The 18,248-nt window shown below is 45.8% G+C and overlaps 1 protein-coding gene across 2 annotated transcripts; it reads left to right on the top strand.

Annotated features, from left to right (window-relative positions):
- The first annotated feature begins 375 nt into the window (after positions 1-375).
- KPNA6 (karyopherin subunit alpha 6) lies at positions 376-18,203 on the top strand. 2 transcript variants are annotated; one of them, XM_056509012.1, is made up of 14 exons: positions 376-453; positions 7,823-7,932; positions 8,554-8,649; positions 9,317-9,416; positions 9,701-9,795; positions 10,675-10,806; positions 11,020-11,108; positions 11,990-12,089; positions 12,841-13,004; positions 13,642-13,720; positions 13,800-13,925; positions 14,449-14,576; positions 15,700-15,878; positions 16,684-18,203. In XM_056509012.1, the coding sequence occupies exons 1-14, from the start codon at positions 450-452 to the stop codon at positions 16,866-16,868; spliced, it is 1,587 nt and encodes a 528-aa protein (XP_056364987.1). In that variant the 5' UTR covers positions 376-449; the 3' UTR covers positions 16,869-18,203. The 2 variants fall into 2 exon arrangements, with proteins under 2 accessions (XP_056364987.1, XP_056364988.1); XM_056509013.1 differs by lacking the exon at positions 376-453 and adding an exon at positions 586-690.
- Positions 18,204-18,248: the final 45 nt, after the last annotated feature.

The raw sequence follows: 18,248 nt of genomic DNA, 5'->3' as shown, positions 1-18,248 counted from the left end.
GAGAGGGGACAGGATGAATGACAGGACACGAGTGACAGGACTGAGGGGACAGGATGAATGACACGACACGAGTGGCAGGACACGAATGACCGGACACGAGTGACAGGACAGGGGACAAGATGAATGACTGGACACGAGTGACACAACATGAGTGACAGGACAGGGGAAAGGATGAATGACAGGACACGAGTGACATGACACGAGTGACAGGACACGAGTGACAGGACTGAGGGGACAGGATGAATGACACGACACGAGTGACAGGACGCCACCGCCGGCGCAGTTCCGCCCCCGCTCGCTGGGGGCGCCCGAGCGCCGCTGCCGCGCCCGCCGCGCTCCGCGCGCACAGGTTTGGCCCCGCGCGGCCGCCGTCCGGCCCGCGCCCCGCCCGCTGCCGCCATATTTTGGCCGCCGCCGCCACCACCGGAGCCGCCGCCGCAGCCGCCGCGATGGGTGAGGGCCCTGAGGGGCGGGCGCGGCCCGGGGCGCTCCGGGCACGGCCGAGGGGATGGGGTGGAGCCGGAGCAGCCGCTCCGAGGAGCCGGGCAGCGCGCACAGCCCGTCCGCCCCGCGCTGCCGCCGCCCTCGCCGCTCACCGGCGTCCCGGGCGCTCCCGGGGCTGAGGGCGGCGGGCGCGGCGCGGCCGCTGAGTCATCCCGGGGGTCGCGGGGCGGCCTCAGGGGGCTCTCGGTGAGGGGCTGCGACCCTTTGGGGCGCTGCGGGGCGTGAATGGTGAAATGCGCCCGGTTTGGGGTGCCCGGGCTGCGAGAGCCCGAGCTCTGCCGTGAGAGCTGCAGGAGCCCGGCTTGGGTGTCGGTGCCGTAACTTTGGGGTGTCGGTGCCGTAACTTTGGGGTGTCGGTGCCGTAACTTTGGGGTGTCGGTGCCCGGTTTGGGGTGTCGGTGCTGTAACTTTGGGGTCCCAGTGCCTGGTTTGGGGGTGTCAATGCTGTAACTTTGGGGTGCCAGTGCCCACTTTGGGGTGTCGGTGCCGTAACTTTGGGGTGTCGGTGCTGTAACTTTGGGGTCCCAGTGCCTGGTTTGGGGGTGTCAATGCTGTAACTTTGGGGTGTCGGTGCCCAGTTTGGGATGTCAGTGCTGTAACTTTGGGGTGCCACTGTCCGGTTTTGGGGTGTCGGTGCTGTAACTTTGGGGTGTCGGTGCCCGGTTTGGGGGTGCCGGTGCTGCAAGAGCCCGAGTTCTGTTGTGAGAGCTGCAAGAGCCCGGTTTTGGGGTGCCAGCGCCCGGTTTGGAGGTGTGAATGCTGTAACTTTGGGGTGCCAGTGCCCATTTAGGGTGTCAGTGCCCGGTTTTGGGATGCCAGCGCTGTAACTCTGGGGTGCCAGTGCCCATTTGGGGTGCCAGCGCCCGGTTTGGAGGTGTGAATGCTGTAACTTTGGGGTGCCAGTGCCCGGTTGGGGTGCCAGTGCCCAATTTTAGGGTGCCAGTGCCCGGTTTTGGGGTGCCAGCGCTGTAACTCTGGGCTGTTTGGGGCTGTTCTCGCTGCTGTTGAACCCTCCCCAGAGCTGTCAGATCTCTGCTCCGTTTAAATTCACGCACAACCGCTCGATTTAAATCCAGAGCTCAGGGTTCAAGTGAGAATCCCACAAACCTCTCGGCAGTTCTGAGCACCCAGCAGGGCTCTGGTTGTTGTGACTTTAATTAAAATAAAGCTTCAGTGTCGCTGTGCACGTGCTGGGCTGTCCCTGTGTCACCGTGGGTGCCACACTCTGCTGGGCAGGAGTGGAACCTGCAAATAAATCCCAGCTCTGTGTTGACCCTTCAAAAAGTGCTTTGATTCCAGCAGCTGCCTCATGTGGGAGGTCCCCAGCTTGGGGAGGAGAGGTGGCTTTTTATTTTTATTATTTTTGAGGATTCCTATAGGAAGGTAAGATTTGAAAAAGCCAAGCCTGTAGCAGCTGCGTTTTCCTTAAAATTGAGTGAGGATCATCTGGAAATAAGGATTAATATATTTCTATTTTCCACCTGTCTTTTTACCAGAGCTGCTTCAGAAGCTTAATGGCTTTAAAGGTGGCAAGTTCAGGTTGGATATTGGGAAGAAATTCTTCCCTGAGAGGGGAACTGTGGCTGCCCCATCCCTGGAATTATCCCAGTCCAGGTTGGAACAGCCTGGGATAGTGGAAGATGTCAGGGGTGGGACTGGATGAATTTTCAGCTCCTTCCAAACCAGGGATTCAGTGAAGCTTCTGAAATTCCCTGTGAGGTGTGATCTTGCTTGTTGGGATCTCCTCAGGACCTTTTCTGCTGCCTCCAAACCCTCCTGTGGTGTCAGTGACCACATCTGTGCGTGGCTGCTGCACCTCCCAGCCCTCACCAGCTTTGGAATCTTCATTTATGGCTTGAGATGTAAAACCTGGACTGGCAGCTCTGAGGAAAAAATGTCCTGGGGCAGTGGGATAGGCTGGAAATTCTTTGGGGCAGTTTTGTGTGGAGCTGAGAAATTTGTGCAAAGGAGCTTCTCCTTCTTCCCACCACTGCAAGAGTTTAATATCCCCCTTGTTTGAATTATCTTCATGTAACTTTATTATTTTTAAACAAGCCAAAGCTGTTTTTTTGTCATTGTTTTAGGTTCATTATATTGTTAGAAATTGTCATGATTTTGTTCCTTGTTTGCCATGCAAATGAGATTTTTAAATGCCTTTTTTAGTGCTGTTTAACCCATGGAGCAGTATCAATGCTCAATTCTAAATAAAACTCCCGTGGCTGATGAATTTAACAGTTAATTGGCTGTTTTGCTTTGTTTGCTTTAGTTCAGGAGAGCAAACATGAACTTTGTCAAGGGGGAAGAGTTTGATCATTAAAATCCTGTGAGAGTGAAAGTTCTGATTCCTTCAGGCTTTCAGTTCTGAGGTCCAGATAAATCTGCTTAGCAAATCACACAGTCCTGTTTGTTTCTGAGGCAAAGCACATGTTGGAAGGGATGGATTTATTGGAATTTTATATCCCTCTGTAATTATCTCTGAGTGTTTCTGGTCAGTTTTAATCTGTAACTCTCCTGGGTGAATTTGAGTGAATTCAAGTTTTTTCCCTGTTTTAGGGACTGTTCTAAGCTGACACTTGTGCTTGATCAGTCAAATCTGAATTTCCAGAATGGATAAATCAGCTTGAAGAGGAATTAAAGCCTTTAAATTTTGGGATGAAAAGACCAAATCAGGAGGAGGAAGGATTGAGAACTGGATTGAGGAGTTGGTGTGTTCTTTTTCCACCAGGGCAAGGACATTCCAAAACGATTCCTAATCTTGCCCTGACCCTCGGGAATGAGAAGCCAACTCTCCCCGACAGTGAATTTCCCCCAAAGAGAATTTTTGCCTCTCCCTTCCCCCTCTCAGCGCCGCACATTCCAGCGGTGATGTCACACCCGGAGCACTGCGGGATCGGGGATTTACCAGCACAGCGTGTCCTGGGGACAGCGACAGCTCTGCCAGAGCCTCTGGGGAATTCTGGTGGTGGGAGAACAAACCAGACCTGCCCAGTTCTGCTGGGGGATTCCAGGGACAGCCCAACTTGGGATTTTTTTTTTTTTTTCTCTAATTGTTCTCCTGTTTAGCTTCTGTCTTCTGAGCAAGCAAAGTGATTTTACTTCTATTTTTTTTACTACTTCACTCCAAAACTATCAGATTTTTAGTAAAAAAAAGTGTGTTTGACTGATTTTTTTTTGGTAGCAGCTCAGTGCTGTCCTTTTACACATGAGTTCAACTACTTTTATGTATTTATTCATTTGATTTGTATTTAAGTAGTACAGATGATTTAATCTGATTTTTCTAGGGTTTCAATTCACTTAATGAAGTTGTCCTGGACACATTTCTTTTCTAGGAGAGTCCTCTGGAGATGTTAATTATGTTAGGAAGAGATGGAAGGATCCTCAGGGATTTCAGGGAAGTGGAGAAATATGAGGAATGAGGTTTGTCCTATGAAACTCAGCAGCTCTCTCCATTTATTTTGCTGCAATTTGTCTAATTTAGAAGAGTTTAAATTATAAATCACCAACTTGATCCCATCCTAGGGAAAACTTGGGTGAAAAGGGCCTTTGGAGGTCACCTGAGAGCTGGGAATGTCCCCAGCAGGCACTAATTGGCAGATTAGTGCTGATGAAGTTCCTTAAGTGTATTTATTTCCACTTGCATAATTGCCCAGCCCTTCCCCACTGCAAGGAGCAGCTGTCAGCCCCTCCTGTGTGTTCCCAGCCACTTTGGGAAGATTCCCTGTGGGAAAGGGAATTTTGGCTCCAGAAGAGCCGTGTCAGGTCTGGCAGTGTGAGCTCGGTGCCTTCAGCCTGACTCAGCAGCACAGCCCTGCAGTGACTCAGCTCCCAGCTGAATAAAGGGATGGCAGCAAATCCTCCTTCTGCAGGGAGCTGGGAGAGGCAGGCTTGGATTTCTGATCCAGAACAGCTCTGGGATTACACTTTCCTGTTACAGATCCTTCACTCTTTTCCTTTCCTTTAAGTGGAAAATACCTTCCCATCCTCCAATTTGTGACTGTGGCAACTTGGATTTGTAATTCCTTGACAGCTGGAGGATTTTTTTTCCCCTCAGTGAAGCCAAGCTCTCCTTTGCTCAAGAAATTGGGAAGATGTTGTTCAGTTTTATCCTAAAATTTGAAAAGCAAATACTGATTTTTGATATATTTTTTTTTTTTTCTGGAGTTATAAATGAACTTCACTAATCCAGGCAGATACAAAAGTTGGGGAAATGTGGGATTCCTAAAGCAGAAAGGATTTTTTTTATCCAAGCTGGATCAAAAAATTTTTAAATGGAATGAATATTGCAAGATTTGTTTTCTCAAATGACCTCTCTGAAGTTCTGAGTTCAGTGTCCACTGGCACTTCTGTAAAAGCAAATCTTTCCAGAGTAAAATTAAAATCTGTGGCTGAAATCTCTTCCTTAGGAGCAGAAGATTCCTTCCCCAGATACTCCCAGATCCTGATTAATGATTCCCAGAGATGGAACTGGAGTTTAGAATGAACACAAATTAACTGAAATATTCCAAACACAGAATTTGTCCTGCTGTGTTTTATTCCATCAGTTTGGTCCTGCTGCAGTCTGGAGCTCACTGTGAGGTCCTGATCCTGCATTTCTCACCCCTGTTGCCATGGAAATGGGCTGGAATGTCCCAAATCAGCATTTTTTGTGTCATTAAAGCATTGCCAGAGATGATGGGCTGGGAGAAATCAATGGAAATCATCTGCAGGGATAAATTGTGGGAGAAAAACCAGGGAATTTTGTGACTGAGCCCTGAAGAGTTTTCTTTGGGGTGACAGTTCTTGATGCTCTGGGACAAAAAAAAAAAAAAATCAACTTAAAGGATGAGGTGCTGAGTGTTCCTGAGTCTGGCACAGCTGAACTGTCATGTGGCACTTGGCTATTTCTGTGACTGCCTGGTAATCCTGTGTATCCTCACTTTTCCTTCCTCTTTTCCTTCAAAACCACCTTTGAACTGGAGCTTTTGCTTTCCAAAAAAAAGAGGATTAAAGTTCTTAAATTGTTTGGAGAACTAAGCTGTCAACTCTTCTGTGTAGCTGCATGGGGTGGAAATACAAATAAAAACAACAGTGGTGCTTAAATACATTTTCTGAATTAAAATATATCTAGGTGACACTTGGCTGTTGTATTCTCAGATATAAACCCCTAAAGCCTGTAGATTTATTTCTTTTTTTGTGTCTTTTTAGCTGGTTTTGGGAAATCAGAGAACTGAAAGTATTTTGTTTCCTCTCCTATTAAAACATTCATTTTTTTCCCCAGTTGTTTTGTCTCTCCTTAGTAACGAAAAGCTGGATAATTCTATTTAGTAGATATTTTTTCTTAGTTTGGCTGTGGACTTTTAGATCTGACACTTCTCCAGCTGATTTTGGAAGGGCTCCAGAGTGGCTGGAGGTTGTTGATAAGTGGGACTGAAACTTTGTGTGAGCCACAGGGCTGAGGGTGCCTCAGGCTTGAAATGAGGAGGAGATAAAACTGCAAACTTCCACCAACTCCCACCACAGCAGCTGGGGAACAAAAAAAACCAACAAAAAAACCCAAAAACATTAGTTTTCACATGAGTTCTGAGGGAGTAACTTGGTTCAGGGCTCCAGAGAAAAGCACAGATGTGGAAAAAAAGTCAGAAATGGGAGAATTTGGGGAGTTTTTGCCATGTTCCAAGCAGGGGAGCAGAGAGGGGTTTCCATTCTTCCCTAATTCAGTTCCAGATTTATCCTGGTACCTGTGCCAGGTATTGCAGTGTCCCTTCCCTGGCTGGGAGGGAAATTCTCAAAGAATCAGAATTGCTGCATTTTCAGCTCTGAAGCAGCAGCAGGAAAAGATCCTGGGTTTTTCTTTTTTATTTCCCACCTTGTTTTTTGTATTTAATTATTTATTTATTTATTTATTTATTTATTTATTTTTAATTTTTTTTTTTTTTTACCTCGGGGTTTTTTTTTGTTTTGTTTTGTTTTTTGTTTGTTTTTTTTTTTTTTTACCTCCTTGGGATTTTTTTTGGTTTTTTTTACCTCCTTGGGGCTTTTTTGGTGTTTTTTTTTTTACCTCCTTGGGTTTTTTTTTTTGTTTTTTTCCCCCCCTCCTTGTGGTTTTTAGGGTTTTTTTTTTTCCCCCCCCTCCTTGGGGTTTTTTAGGGTTTTTTTTTTTCCCCCCCCTCCTTGGGGTTTTTAGGTTTTTTTTTTTTTTTTCCCCCCCTCCTTGGGGTTTTTAGTTGTTTTTTTTTTTTCCCCCATCCTTGGGGTTTTTAGGGGTTTTTTTTTTTTCCCCCCTCCTTGGGGTTTTTTTGGGGTTTTTTCTCCCCCTCCTTGGGTTTTGGTTGTTTTTTTCCCCCCTCCTAGGGTTTTGGTTGTTTTCTTTCCCCCCTCCTTGGGGTTTTTATTTTGTTTTTTTTTTCCCCCCTCCTTGGGGTTTTTATTTTGGTTTTTTTTTCCCCCCTCCTTGGGGTTTTTAGTTTGGTTTTTTTTTCCCCCCTCCTTGGGGTTTTTAGTTTGGTTTTTTTTTCCCCCCTCCTTGGGGTTTTTAGTTTGGTTTTTTTTTTCCCCCCTCCTTGGGGTTTTTAGGGGTTCTTTTTTTCTCCCTCCTTGGGGTTTTTAGTTTGTTTTTTTTCCCCCCCCTCCTTGGGGTTTTTAGGGGTTCTTTTTTTCCTCCCTTCCTTGGGGTTTTTAGTGGTTTTTTTCCCTCCTCCTTGGGGTTTTTAGGTTTTTTTTTTCCCCTCTCCTTGGGGTTTTTAGGTTTTTTTTTCCTCTCCTTGGGGTTTTTAGGTTTTTTTTTTCCTCTCCTTGGGGTTTTTAGGTTTTTTTTTCCTCTCCTTGGGGTTTTTAGTTTGTTTTTTTTCCCCCCCTCCTTGGGGTTTTTAGGCGGTTTTTTTCCCTCCTTGGGGTTTTTAGGCGGTTTTTTTCCCCTCTCCTTGGGGTTTTTAGGTGGTTTTTTTTCCCTCTCCTTGGGGTTTTTAGGTGTTTTTTTTTTTCCTCTCCTTGGGGTTTTTAGGGGTTCTTTTTTTCTCCCTCCTTGGGGTTTTTTAGGGGTTTTTTTTTTTCCTCTCCTTGGGGGTTTTTAGGCGGTTTTTTTCCTCTCCTTGGGGGTTTTTAGGTGGTTTTTTTCCTCTCCTTGGGGGTTTTTAGGTGGTTTTTTTCCTCTCTGCTCTGTTGTTATTAACTCAATGCCTTCATTCTGTTGTGTTTGGGGAATAAAAAAAAACCACCGTGCCGATAAGAGAAAAATAAAAATTCCTGCTAAAAACCGAAGGCACTGGAATAAACAAACACATTTCAGGACACACAGTAGCAGTGACAAGAACCCTGAGGCAGAATTGCTCTGTTTTCACAGAAAACTATCGAATGAAGAGCTACAAGAACAAAGCCCTGAATCCCGAGGAGATGCGCCGGAGGAGGGAGGAGGAGGGGATCCAGCTCCGCAAACAGAAACGGGAGCAGCAGGTACCTGTCACCCCAGGAGCCTCTGCCCAGCCTCCCTGCAGCCTTCAAGGATCTGTGCATTAAAGTTAGGCAGTCCTGATTTTTTTTTTTTCTGTTCTAACTTGATTTTTTTCACTTTTTTCTCTTTATTTTGTGAAAAGCTTTCCAAGCGTTTTGTTTTTTGGGCTGTTCAAGGTTGGTTGTTGGTTTTTTGTTTTTTTTTTTCTGTTGGCAGATCATTGATTTTAAAGGTGATGGTGGTTTTTTTAAGATATAATTAGTGAATGAGATTATTTCCTGGAGAAACAAGAAGAGCAAGTGAAAGTATGACCTGAGTTTATTGCTTTTTTTGGAAGCACGAGGTGCTTTATTAGCACTTTATCCAAGCTGGCTTTTTCCTGATTTTGGTGAAATTCTGCACTTTCCTGCCTGGGTGGCTGAGTGATTTGGGCATTTGCACATCTGAGAGAAGGCTTTGTGTGCCAGACCAGCCCTGGGAGTGCAGAGCTGCTATTAATGACACTTTTTACTCGGGTTACTGCACTCCAGGGGGGATCTGGCTTGAGGAACAAGAATGTCCAGTTGTGGAGCCTGTTCATCTTTGCTTTCTAATGACAGTTCCTGTGTTTTGGTCCCCACCAGCTCTTCAAAAGAAGGAATGTGGAGTTGATCAATGAAGATGACTCCATGTTTGACAGTCTCCTGGTGGATTCCTACGTCACTTCCACAACGTGTGGGGTGAGGTGCCTTCAGACAGGTTTTATATTTTGGGAGGTGGTGAAGCCCTGCAGAGATTCCCAGAGAAGCTGTGGCTGCCCCATCCCTGGAATTATCCCAGATTGATGGGGTTTGAGCACCCTGGGGTAGTGGAAGGGGTCCCTTTCCTGGAACTGGGTGATCTTTAAGCTCCTTCCAACCCAAACCATCTGTGATTGCATGGAACTCCCAATCTCCAATATTTTTATTATCTTCCCTTCAAGAATGTTTGTGTAAGTGCAGCTGGAACAGCCACAAAGCTTTGGCTGAAATACAAAGAGGAAATTTATTCCTGAGGGGAAAAAAAAGATTCCTGGGGGATCCAGAGGGACCCCAGAGGAGCCATGAGCCCTGCAAAGCTCAGCCCATGCCAGGGAATCCCCATCCTGCTGCCCACTCTGCTTTGTCCAGGGTTGTTCCCAGCTGCATGTTCAGAATCCTCCTCCAGTGTCCTCCCCTTTTATCTCACACCCCATTCCCAAATGTGAACTGGAAGAGTCTGCCAGGAAATCAAAGCTCTGCTGGGATTCCCAGTTTTGAATCCTTGGATTTCTGGCTAAACCCAAAATCATAGGATGTCATGTGTGTGCCTGGAATCATCTCAGTCTGAAATTGAACCATTTCTCTTTTCTCCTCTGCATCTTTTCAGGAGGGATTGATCACAGGAGAGATGGTAGAGATGCTTTTCTCAGATGACCCTGACCTACAGCTAGCAACCACTCAGAAATTCAGGAAATTACTCTCCAAAGGTAAAAATAACTCATCTCTGCCCCAGGATCCAACAGAACCTGCCTTTTTACAAGGCTTTGTGCACAAAAGCTTTGCAGGTTGGGGGAAAAATATCCATAATCTAGAAATGTGATAATCTCTTGTATTGCTGATGATTGGCAGTTGTGTGAATTGTACAGAAAATTATTTTGCCAAGCTGCCTCAATGAGTTCAGTCCAGTTTGAGATAATTTAATTAACCCTTCAGGCTTGTTATTCCCCTCTCTGAAGTCTGTTCACTCCCTGACACTGCCTTGCTGTTTCAGAGCCAAATCCTCCAATAGATGAGGTGATAAACACTCAGGGAGTGGTGGAGAGATTCGTGGAATTCCTGAAAAGAAGTGAAAATTGCACCTTACAGGTAAAGGAGATTGTGTTATCAATTCTTCAGGGCTGTTTAAACTGTGAACCCACAGGTGCTATCAAGAGAAAATATTTTGAACCCCAAAAATGCAGGTTATGTGATCTATAGGAGAAGAAAAAACTAGTCTGTAATGCTCAGGCAAAAAAAATAAATAAATTGTGAATTGCTCTGAATTAAATTCCTAGAAAAATACTGGCAAAAATCACCTAATTCAGCTGCAGCACAGGAGTTTGGCCTTCCTGTAGCTGATATTTCTGCTGGAGGCTTTTAAGCAGAGGCCAAGAAATGTTAGAAATGGGTTTGGCCAGTGCTGATCCTGCCTGGGGCACAGGGAAGGCCTGGGTGGCTTCCTGAGATTCCTTCCAGCTTGGTAATAAGCCCTGGTTTCTTTGGAGGGGTTAAAGAATCTTCCATACATGGAATTTAATCCAAGTTGATGATTGCTTTCCTCTTTGTCCCTGCCCTCTGGCCCAGGCCATGGACCAGAGGGGCTTAATTTGCTGAAAAACTGGATGGAAATCTGGTTTTAAACCAAAAAAAAGAGAAGCAAAAGCAGGGAATTTCTGCTCAGCTTCACTTGAAATCACAGCATTTTTAGGATGTTGGATGAAATATAGAAAATTTTCTATTTTGTGTGTTTGTGCACTGTGTCTCTTCACTTTTCTTGCTGGGAAAAATGATTGTGGAAAAGGAATGATGTGATGGTGACATCTGCTCATGCTTTGAACACTTTCTATTGCTCAAGAAAATAAAATCCTTTGAGCACTGAGGTGTTCTCTTCCTTTCTCTCTTTGTAGCAAAATTGTAGCCAGAATGTAATGAGAGCTGTTGTGTGGAAGCAGGGTGTTTTTTATTCCTGTTTCTCACTTGTTTCAGTTTGAGGCTGCCTGGGCCCTGACCAACATTGCCTCGGGGACTTCCCAACAAACCAAAATTGTCATCGAGGCTGGGGCAGTTCCCATATTTATAGAGCTCTTAAATTCTGACTTTGAGGATGTTCAGGAGCAGGTAAGGATCACTCCTTACTTTGGGATTTTTGGGTTAAAAGTGTTAAATGTTAAAAATGTTAATGCTAAAAATGCAGTGTTTAAATGGAATTATCCCAGCTGGCTGCAGAGCACAGATTGTTGCTTGGAATTACAGAAAAACTGTTTTCTCAGCACACTGGTTATTTCTCCCTGTTAAAAACTGGGTGCTGAAACTGTTGCTGTTTCCTTTCAGGCTGTCTGGGCATTGGGGAACATTGCTGGAGACAGCTCTGTGTGCAGAGATTATGTCCTCAACTGTGCCATTCTTCCTCCCTTATTAATGTGAGTAGCCAGGAGCAGTTCTGGGAGTCCCATTGTACCAGGGCAGCAGTGCTGGAGCTGTGCCCACAGATTCCCTGGGAATCAAAGCTCTGCTTCACACTGGGAATCTGTGGATAAAATTCCTTCCAGATTCCCTGGTAGTTCTGGGACCCCTGGCAATCAAATCTCTGGTTCAGAGGAGTGGGAATCTGTAAAATTCCCTCCAGATTCTCTGGCAGTGTTGGGATCCCTGTGAATCAAACCTCTGGTTCAAAGTGGGAATCTGTGGATAAGATTCCTTCCAGATTTCCTGGCAGTGCTGGGATCCCTGGGAATCAAATATTTGGTTCAGAGTAGGAATTTGTGGACAACATTCCTTACAGATTCCCTGAGAATCAAACCTCTGGTTCAGAGAGGGAATCTGTAAAATTCCCTCCAGATTCCTTGGTAGTTCTGGGATCCCTGGGAATCAAACCTCTGGTTCAGAGTGAGAATCTGTGGATAAAATCCCTTCACTCTGCTCTGGGGGTGAGGCAGGGGCTGCTCCTTCTGGAGTCACAGGGAGTCCCTCAGCTCCTGCTCTCTGCTTGGGCTGTGGATTTTTTTTTTGGGGGGGTTGGAGTAGGATCAGGTCTCACACCACCTCCCTCAGTGTGGTGGTAACATATCTGTCAGGTCTGGGCTCTTGCTGCTCTGTCAAGAATTAATCTTTATTAAAGATTAGATGGAAATGGAAAAGTGAGGCTTTGTCCCCAGTGGAGCTCAGACAGGGCAGTTCCTGTCCCTTGGTCTCTGCTGATGGCTGGGAGTGTTGAATTGGAACTAAATATTTTAGTTTGAATTCTTTTGGTTCCCTCTGCTCCCACAGCAAGGACAATAATCCCTGGTAATTCTCTGTTCAGGCTCCTCACCACATCCACCAGGCTGACAATGACAAGAAATGCTGTCTGGGCCTTGTCAAACCTGTGCAGAGGGAAGAGCCCCCCTCCTGAATTTGAGAAGGTGAGGAGAAATGCCTTGTAGGCAGTCAGGGCCTGGGGACACACACAGTTCAGGTGTTTGTCTGGGTTCTTTTGGGCTGTTGAATTCCAGGAAGGCACAGGGTGAGGATTTTTGTGCTGAGCTTGATCTGGATGTTTAATTTTTCCCAACCTTTCTGCTGGACCCTTCAAATAAGGGACAGGCCCAGTCTTCCCTAGAAACTTCCTCTAAACCATTTCCTTATGAACTTAGGAATTTTGAGACTTCAGTTATGACCAACAACTATTCTGAGACCTGGAAATGCTAAAAACCAGGACTCCTGTGAGCTGTGGTATCTTCCCTTTCCCTCTCCAGGGAACCTAACTAAAGGTCCTGCTGGCTTTTTGGGTATCTCACCCTCCTTTGGCAACACAAAAATGTTGTAAACCAGCACTTTAGAGTGTTCTCACTTTAAAATAGTGAAAGCTCACATACCAAAGCTGGGAAACCTGTGGTGAAGGGGTGAAATCTGAATTGAGTGTCAATATAAACCTGCTGATAAATGATTGAGGTGAACTTGGTCTGAATATTAAGGGTCAGAAATGGAGCAGAGCTCTGTTACAGAAACTCCCAAAGCTCATTGTGGCTGCTCAGTGTAATCTGAGGTGTCCTTGGAGCTGCTGAGTGGGAGAAGGGATCCAGGATTTACCTGAGCAGTGAGCAGGAGGTGTTTTCCTGCAGGTGTGCTGCTCCTGGCCTGGTGACTAACCCTGGCTGGTGGCTGTTGTTGCAGGTGTCTCCCTGCCTGCCAGTGTTGTCCCGATTGTTGTTCAACAGTGACTCTGACCTGCTGGCAGACGCGTGCTGGGCTCTGTCCTACCTGTCCGATGGTCCCAACGAGAAGATCCAGGCTGTGGTGGACTCAGGGGTGTGCAGGAGGCTGGTGGAGCTCTTGATGTGAGTATCTGTCAGGAGACTGAGTGAGAATCCAGCTAAATCCCATCAGAGCACTCCAAACTTCCCGTGCTTCAGGCACCTGAGCTGACCTGGGGTGATGTGAGCTGGAGCATCTGGAGCTGGAATTTTCTGGCTTCTCTTCCTGAGCTGAAGATTTTCCAGTTCTAGGAAAAGACACCTGTGTTGGTCTCAACATCTGCCCCAAAAGTTACAAACTGACTGATAAAAGAAACATTATCCCTCTAAATTTCTGAAATTCAACCGATTTTTTCCCAGACAACTGGGAAGAACTTTCTCCTTTCCCAGATTTCCTTAGTGTTATAGAGTGTTTATGCTCTCAAACTTCAAATGGAAGCCTGAATATGAGGCAAATCAAATTAAAATGGTTAGGAGAAATCAGCTTGGCTTTATTTCTCCAAAATCTGAATGGAAAAGGGGATGGAGTGAGGATGCCAAGGATCAAACTGTGCTGCAGCTTTGTTTTCAGTGGCAATATGCTCAGCTTACCCTGTGTTCTGTATGGCAGGGGATGGAATCCTATGGAAATCATGCAGGTGGGATGATGGGGAGGGAACATTGTGAATATCCCACGATGATCTGATGGAGCTGGATTTGTCTCTGCACCATTTTCCTGCAGGCACAACGATTACAAAGTGGCCTCTCCAGCTCTGAGAGCAGTTGGCAACATCGTAACAGGAGACGACATCCAGACCCAGGTGAGAGGACAGGAATTTCCTGCAGGGAATGCAGTGCCTGGCCTGGTGACCTCACTTTGTGCTTCCTTTTCCCCCAAAGGTGATTCTAAACTGCTCAGCCCTGCCTTGCCTCCTCCATTTACTGAGCAGTCCCAAGGAATCCATCAGGAAAGAGGCGTGCTGGACCATATCCAACATCACAGCAGGGAACAGAGCACAAATCCAGGTACAGTGTTCTCCAGCCTGCCTGCAGTGATCCCAGATTCCAGCTCAGCATTAAGGATTTGCAGCTTTTTTTCTTACCCTGACCCTTAGAGGGTGCATTGGTTCACATCTCTTATTCTGCAGTATTTTGCCAATTTTCTGCTAAAAACTGGGGATGGAAATTGGGAATGGCAGCAGCACATGGACTGAATCCCAGAGTCTGGAATAATTGGGATTAGAGGAGATATAGCCCCCATTTCCCCATCCTCAGTCCTTTTGAAGAGCTGGAGCTTGTTGAGGTTTAATTATCCTTTTCCTGACCTACATAGGGAAGCAGAGCTTTCATCATTCCCATCATTATTGCTGCAATTCCAGGGATTGTCTGCTGTGCTGGTTAGGGAATATCTGCTTTTAATAGGATTTGGCTGAGGAATAAACCACAGGAATCACTGCAGGCTGCAGCTTGGGAAGTTGGGATGTGGAAGTGAAGCTTTTTTGGGAAGTGCTGCCAATGCCAAGCCCCTCTCCCTGCCCTCTCTTCCCAGGCAGTGATAGATGCCAACATTTTCCCAGTGCTGATTGAAATCCTGCAGAAAGCAGAATTCCGCACGAGGAAAGAGGCAGCGTGGGCCATCACCAACGCCACCTCAGGAGGCACCCCTGAGCAGATCAGGTACTCCTGCTCCCCCTGCAGCAGCTCCTGGGAGCTTGGGAATTTCCAGGCAAAATTTGGAGAAATTCTGGAGTGTGACTGAGACAGAATTGTAATTTGTAATTTTTTTTGTGTGAGGATAATCGAATCTCGGATTTTCTCCATCTCTCTTTGGATAGTTGAGGCTAAGTGACAGATTAAATTCCAGTGTGGACTTAATTTGAGCATCACCTGCATTTCAAAGCTTTAATTTGAGCTTTGCCTTGAGGGAAATTTCAAGAATTCCAGGCCAAATTTGGAGGAATTCTGGAGTGTGACTGAGGAAAGGATTGTAATTTGTAATTTCTGTGTGAGGATAATCGAATCCCAAACTTTCTCCATCTTTCTTTGGCTGGTTCAGGCTAAATGTCCAAACTTAATGGCAAGATCAAATTTCAGTGTGGGCTTGAGCAGCACTTGGACTTCAAAACTTAAATTTGAGCTTTGCCTTGAGGGAAATTTCAAGAATTCCAGACAAAATTTGGAGAAATTCTGGAGAGTAACTGAGACGAGCAGAGCTGCATTGTAATTGTAATTTCCTTCTGTGTGAGGATAATCTAATCCCAAATTTTCTCCATCTCCCTCTGGATAGTTGAGGCTAAATGTCCAAACTTAATGACAGATTAAATTCCAGTGTGGGTTTAGTTTGAGCAGCACCTGGATTTCAAAACTTTAATTTGAGCTTTGCCTTGAGGGGAAATTTCAAAAATTTCAGGCCAATTTGGAGAAATTCTGGAGTAACTGAGAGAGGATTGTAATTTGTAATGTCCTTCTGGACTAGGATAATCTAATCCCAGATTTTCTCAATCTCTCTTTGGATAGTTAAATCTAAATGTCCAAACTGTCATTAGACAGATTAAATTCCAGTGTAGACTTAATTTGAGCAGCACCTGGATTTCAAAAATGGCTCTTAAAAAAAAAAAGAGATTTCTGAAAATAGGGCTGTGCACAAATGCAAATAAATGGATCAAAGTAAACCTTGCAGATCTGTAAATGTATATTTTAAGGTGAATTTCTGGATTTCAGTTGGATTTATCCCCTTTCCAAGGGAGCAAAGGTGATGCTGCCCAGCTCCTGAGTGATGTTGGTGCTCCTCTCTCTGCAGGTACCTGGTGAATTTGGGTTGTATCAAACCTCTGTGTGACCTGCTGACTGTCATGGACTCCAAGATTGTTCTGGTGGCATTGAATGGGCTGGAAAACATCCTGAGGCTGGGAGAGCAGGAAGCCAACCAGAGTGGGACTGGGATCAACCCCTACTGCAGCCTGATTGAGGAGGCCTATGGTAGGTGGGGGTCTCTGGGCTGCTGCTCTGCTCTGTTGAAGGGTTTATTCTATTCCAAAACAGTCTATATGTGTTCCAGAATCTTTTCAAACTCGTTTAGTGGGTGATGAAAAAATACTTGGAAGTAAAAACCCTGACCTGGAGTCCAAGCTAAAAATCGTGGCTTGCACCAGGTGGGGGATATTAACCAGGAATGAGCTGAGCTGAGTAAAAAGTGACAGTTTTGGGTCTAAAATTGCTGTGACTGTACCCAGTTTTACACTGGAAATCCAGGGAGACTTTGCTTTTCCCTGGAGTGACTTAATTTGGTGCTGATGGAGTTTTTTATTTTTTTTTTTTTTTAATTTTTTTTTGTCCTGCTTTGAGGAGGAGCAAATTCCTATTTTGGTTTGAAACTCCCTGTGAGCTGCCAGTGTCTGCTTTGCCCTCTCATTACTCTGAGTGTCCTGATTCTCCCTGGAAGGATAATTCCTGGAATTCCTGAGGGTGTGTTGTGCATGGATGCTTTCTGTGCAGCACTGGATTTAACTGGGGCAGCGAGAGCTGGAGGCTCCTGGGACAGGCCCTGCTCCTGCAGCTACCAAATTCCTCATTCTTAATCCCACTGGAATCTGGGCTTAGCCTGCAGCTGGGAGCACATCTGGATGAGCTCAACCTGCCTGGCAGGGCTGAGCTCAGGGAGCAGCTTTGGAATAGTTGGATTTCAATGTCAATTCTCACAGAATCCTTTTGAGGACGGAGAGTGGATATCTTTGTTTCATCCCACTTTTTTTTTTTTTTTTTTTTTCTCTTTTTTCTTCCAAAGGTTTGGATAAAATAGAATTCCTGCAGAGCCATGAGAACCAGGAGATTTACCAGAAAGCCTTTGATTTGATTGAGCACTACTTTGGGGTGGAGGACGACACGGGCGTGGCTCCCCAGGTGGACGAGAACCAGCAGCAATACATCTTCCAGCAACCCGAGGCTCCCATGGAAGGATTCCAGCTATAATCCTGGGGGAAAAAAAAAAAACAAAAAACAAACCCAACAACCCCAAATAAACCACCACAGACTTTCTGGGAAGTTTGGGAGAGCAGCTGCTGGTCCTGGCTGGGAAGGTTGGACACCCACTGCACCTGTTTAGGAAAACTCGACAAATTCAACAGCGCTCCCGGAGAGAAGGGGAATTGTTCTGCTCCTTGTTCCTTTGGGCTGCTGCTCACGTTGGTTTTTGGAGGCAGGAAGGACACAGAGGTGACAGGTGGCACCTCTTGGTGGCTCTTTTTTTGTGGTGGTGTCTCCCCAATGCAGTTTTTACCTCGGGTACTCCAGCCTTGGGTTGGGTGAGGACACAGAGAGGAGGGAGCTGTTGTGGCCACAGTAATTCTGCAAAACGTGGGTTGATCTATTTAAATTTTTTTTTTCTTTTTTTTTTTTTTTTTTTGCACATGTTACTCTTTATTAAAGACTCTTTAATATGCCAAGAGCAAAGTTTATCCCTGGCCTTCCTCCTTCAGGTGAACAGTCCTGGTGAACCCAGGACCAGTTCCCTGATGAAAAATACTGAAAATGGACAGAAAAATGCAAAGTTCTCTCACTGCTGGGAAGTTTTTGTTTGTTTTTTTTCCTGCTGCTTCCCTTTGTCTAGATTTTTTTTTTCATTTGTTTGTTTTGAAGAACTGCTAGTGCTATTTCCAAGGATTAAAAACAAAAAAAAAAAAAGCAACAAGAGCCCAAAGATGGGAACTGGGGTGGATTTTTTTGGAGCAGGAAGCACAGCTGCTGTTGCACAGGTTTGGTTTGCATTGTACTGACTGATCTCAGAGCTCTGAAATGCTGAAACCCACCTTCATCTTTACTTGAAATACTTTATTTGCCATGAGAAACATGGGCTGAATTCTGGGGTTTTTCCTGCCTTGGGGTGGTTTGGGGTGGAGGAAGCTTTGGCTCCACCTGCCAGCGGTGATGGGAGCTCCAACAGCACCAGGTTTTCAGGTTTACCTCCTGCTCACAGTCGGATAATGCACATTTTACTTCCAAAAAATGGCAAATCTCTGTATTTTTTATATTCTAGATAGGGAGACATTTATCTAATTGGGCCACAGAGCAAACTCTATATGGAATTTCTGTAATAACTATGAAATGAGCACTGTGAGGCAGGCACACCTGGAAACCCCCGGGCTGCTCCTGCCCTGCCCCGCGGGTGAGCGCGGAGCTCTCGGCGCCTTCTGAGTGACTTTGCCGCTGTTTCAGTGAAACCCAGAGAGGAGCAAACACCGAGTTCGGGGGTGCGGGGGGCGAGCTGAGCCCTTGTTGTGGAACGAATAAACTCCACCTGTGCAGGTGCCCGGCTGTGCTGTCGTGGGGGCGATCGGTGACCTTGGGAGGGAC

This window comes from Oenanthe melanoleuca, chromosome 23, assembly GCF_029582105.1.
Source record: "Oenanthe melanoleuca isolate GR-GAL-2019-014 chromosome 23, OMel1.0, whole genome shotgun sequence".
Lineage (NCBI taxonomy): Eukaryota > Metazoa > Chordata > Aves > Passeriformes > Muscicapidae > Oenanthe > Oenanthe melanoleuca.
Note: the sequence above shows the minus strand (reverse complement) of the source record. Positions and strands in the feature narration are given on the sequence as shown.

Excerpts from the sequence above, each read along its gene's own strand:
- KPNA6 (XM_056509012.1), top strand. Across the intron at positions 8,650-9,316 it reads TCACTTCCACAACGTGTGGG|GAGGGATTGATCACAGGAGA; the intron begins GTGAGGTGCCTT and ends GCATCTTTTCAG. Across the intron at positions 11,109-11,989 it reads ATTCTTCCTCCCTTATTAAT|GCTCCTCACCACATCCACCA; the intron begins GTGAGTAGCCAG and ends TTCTCTGTTCAG.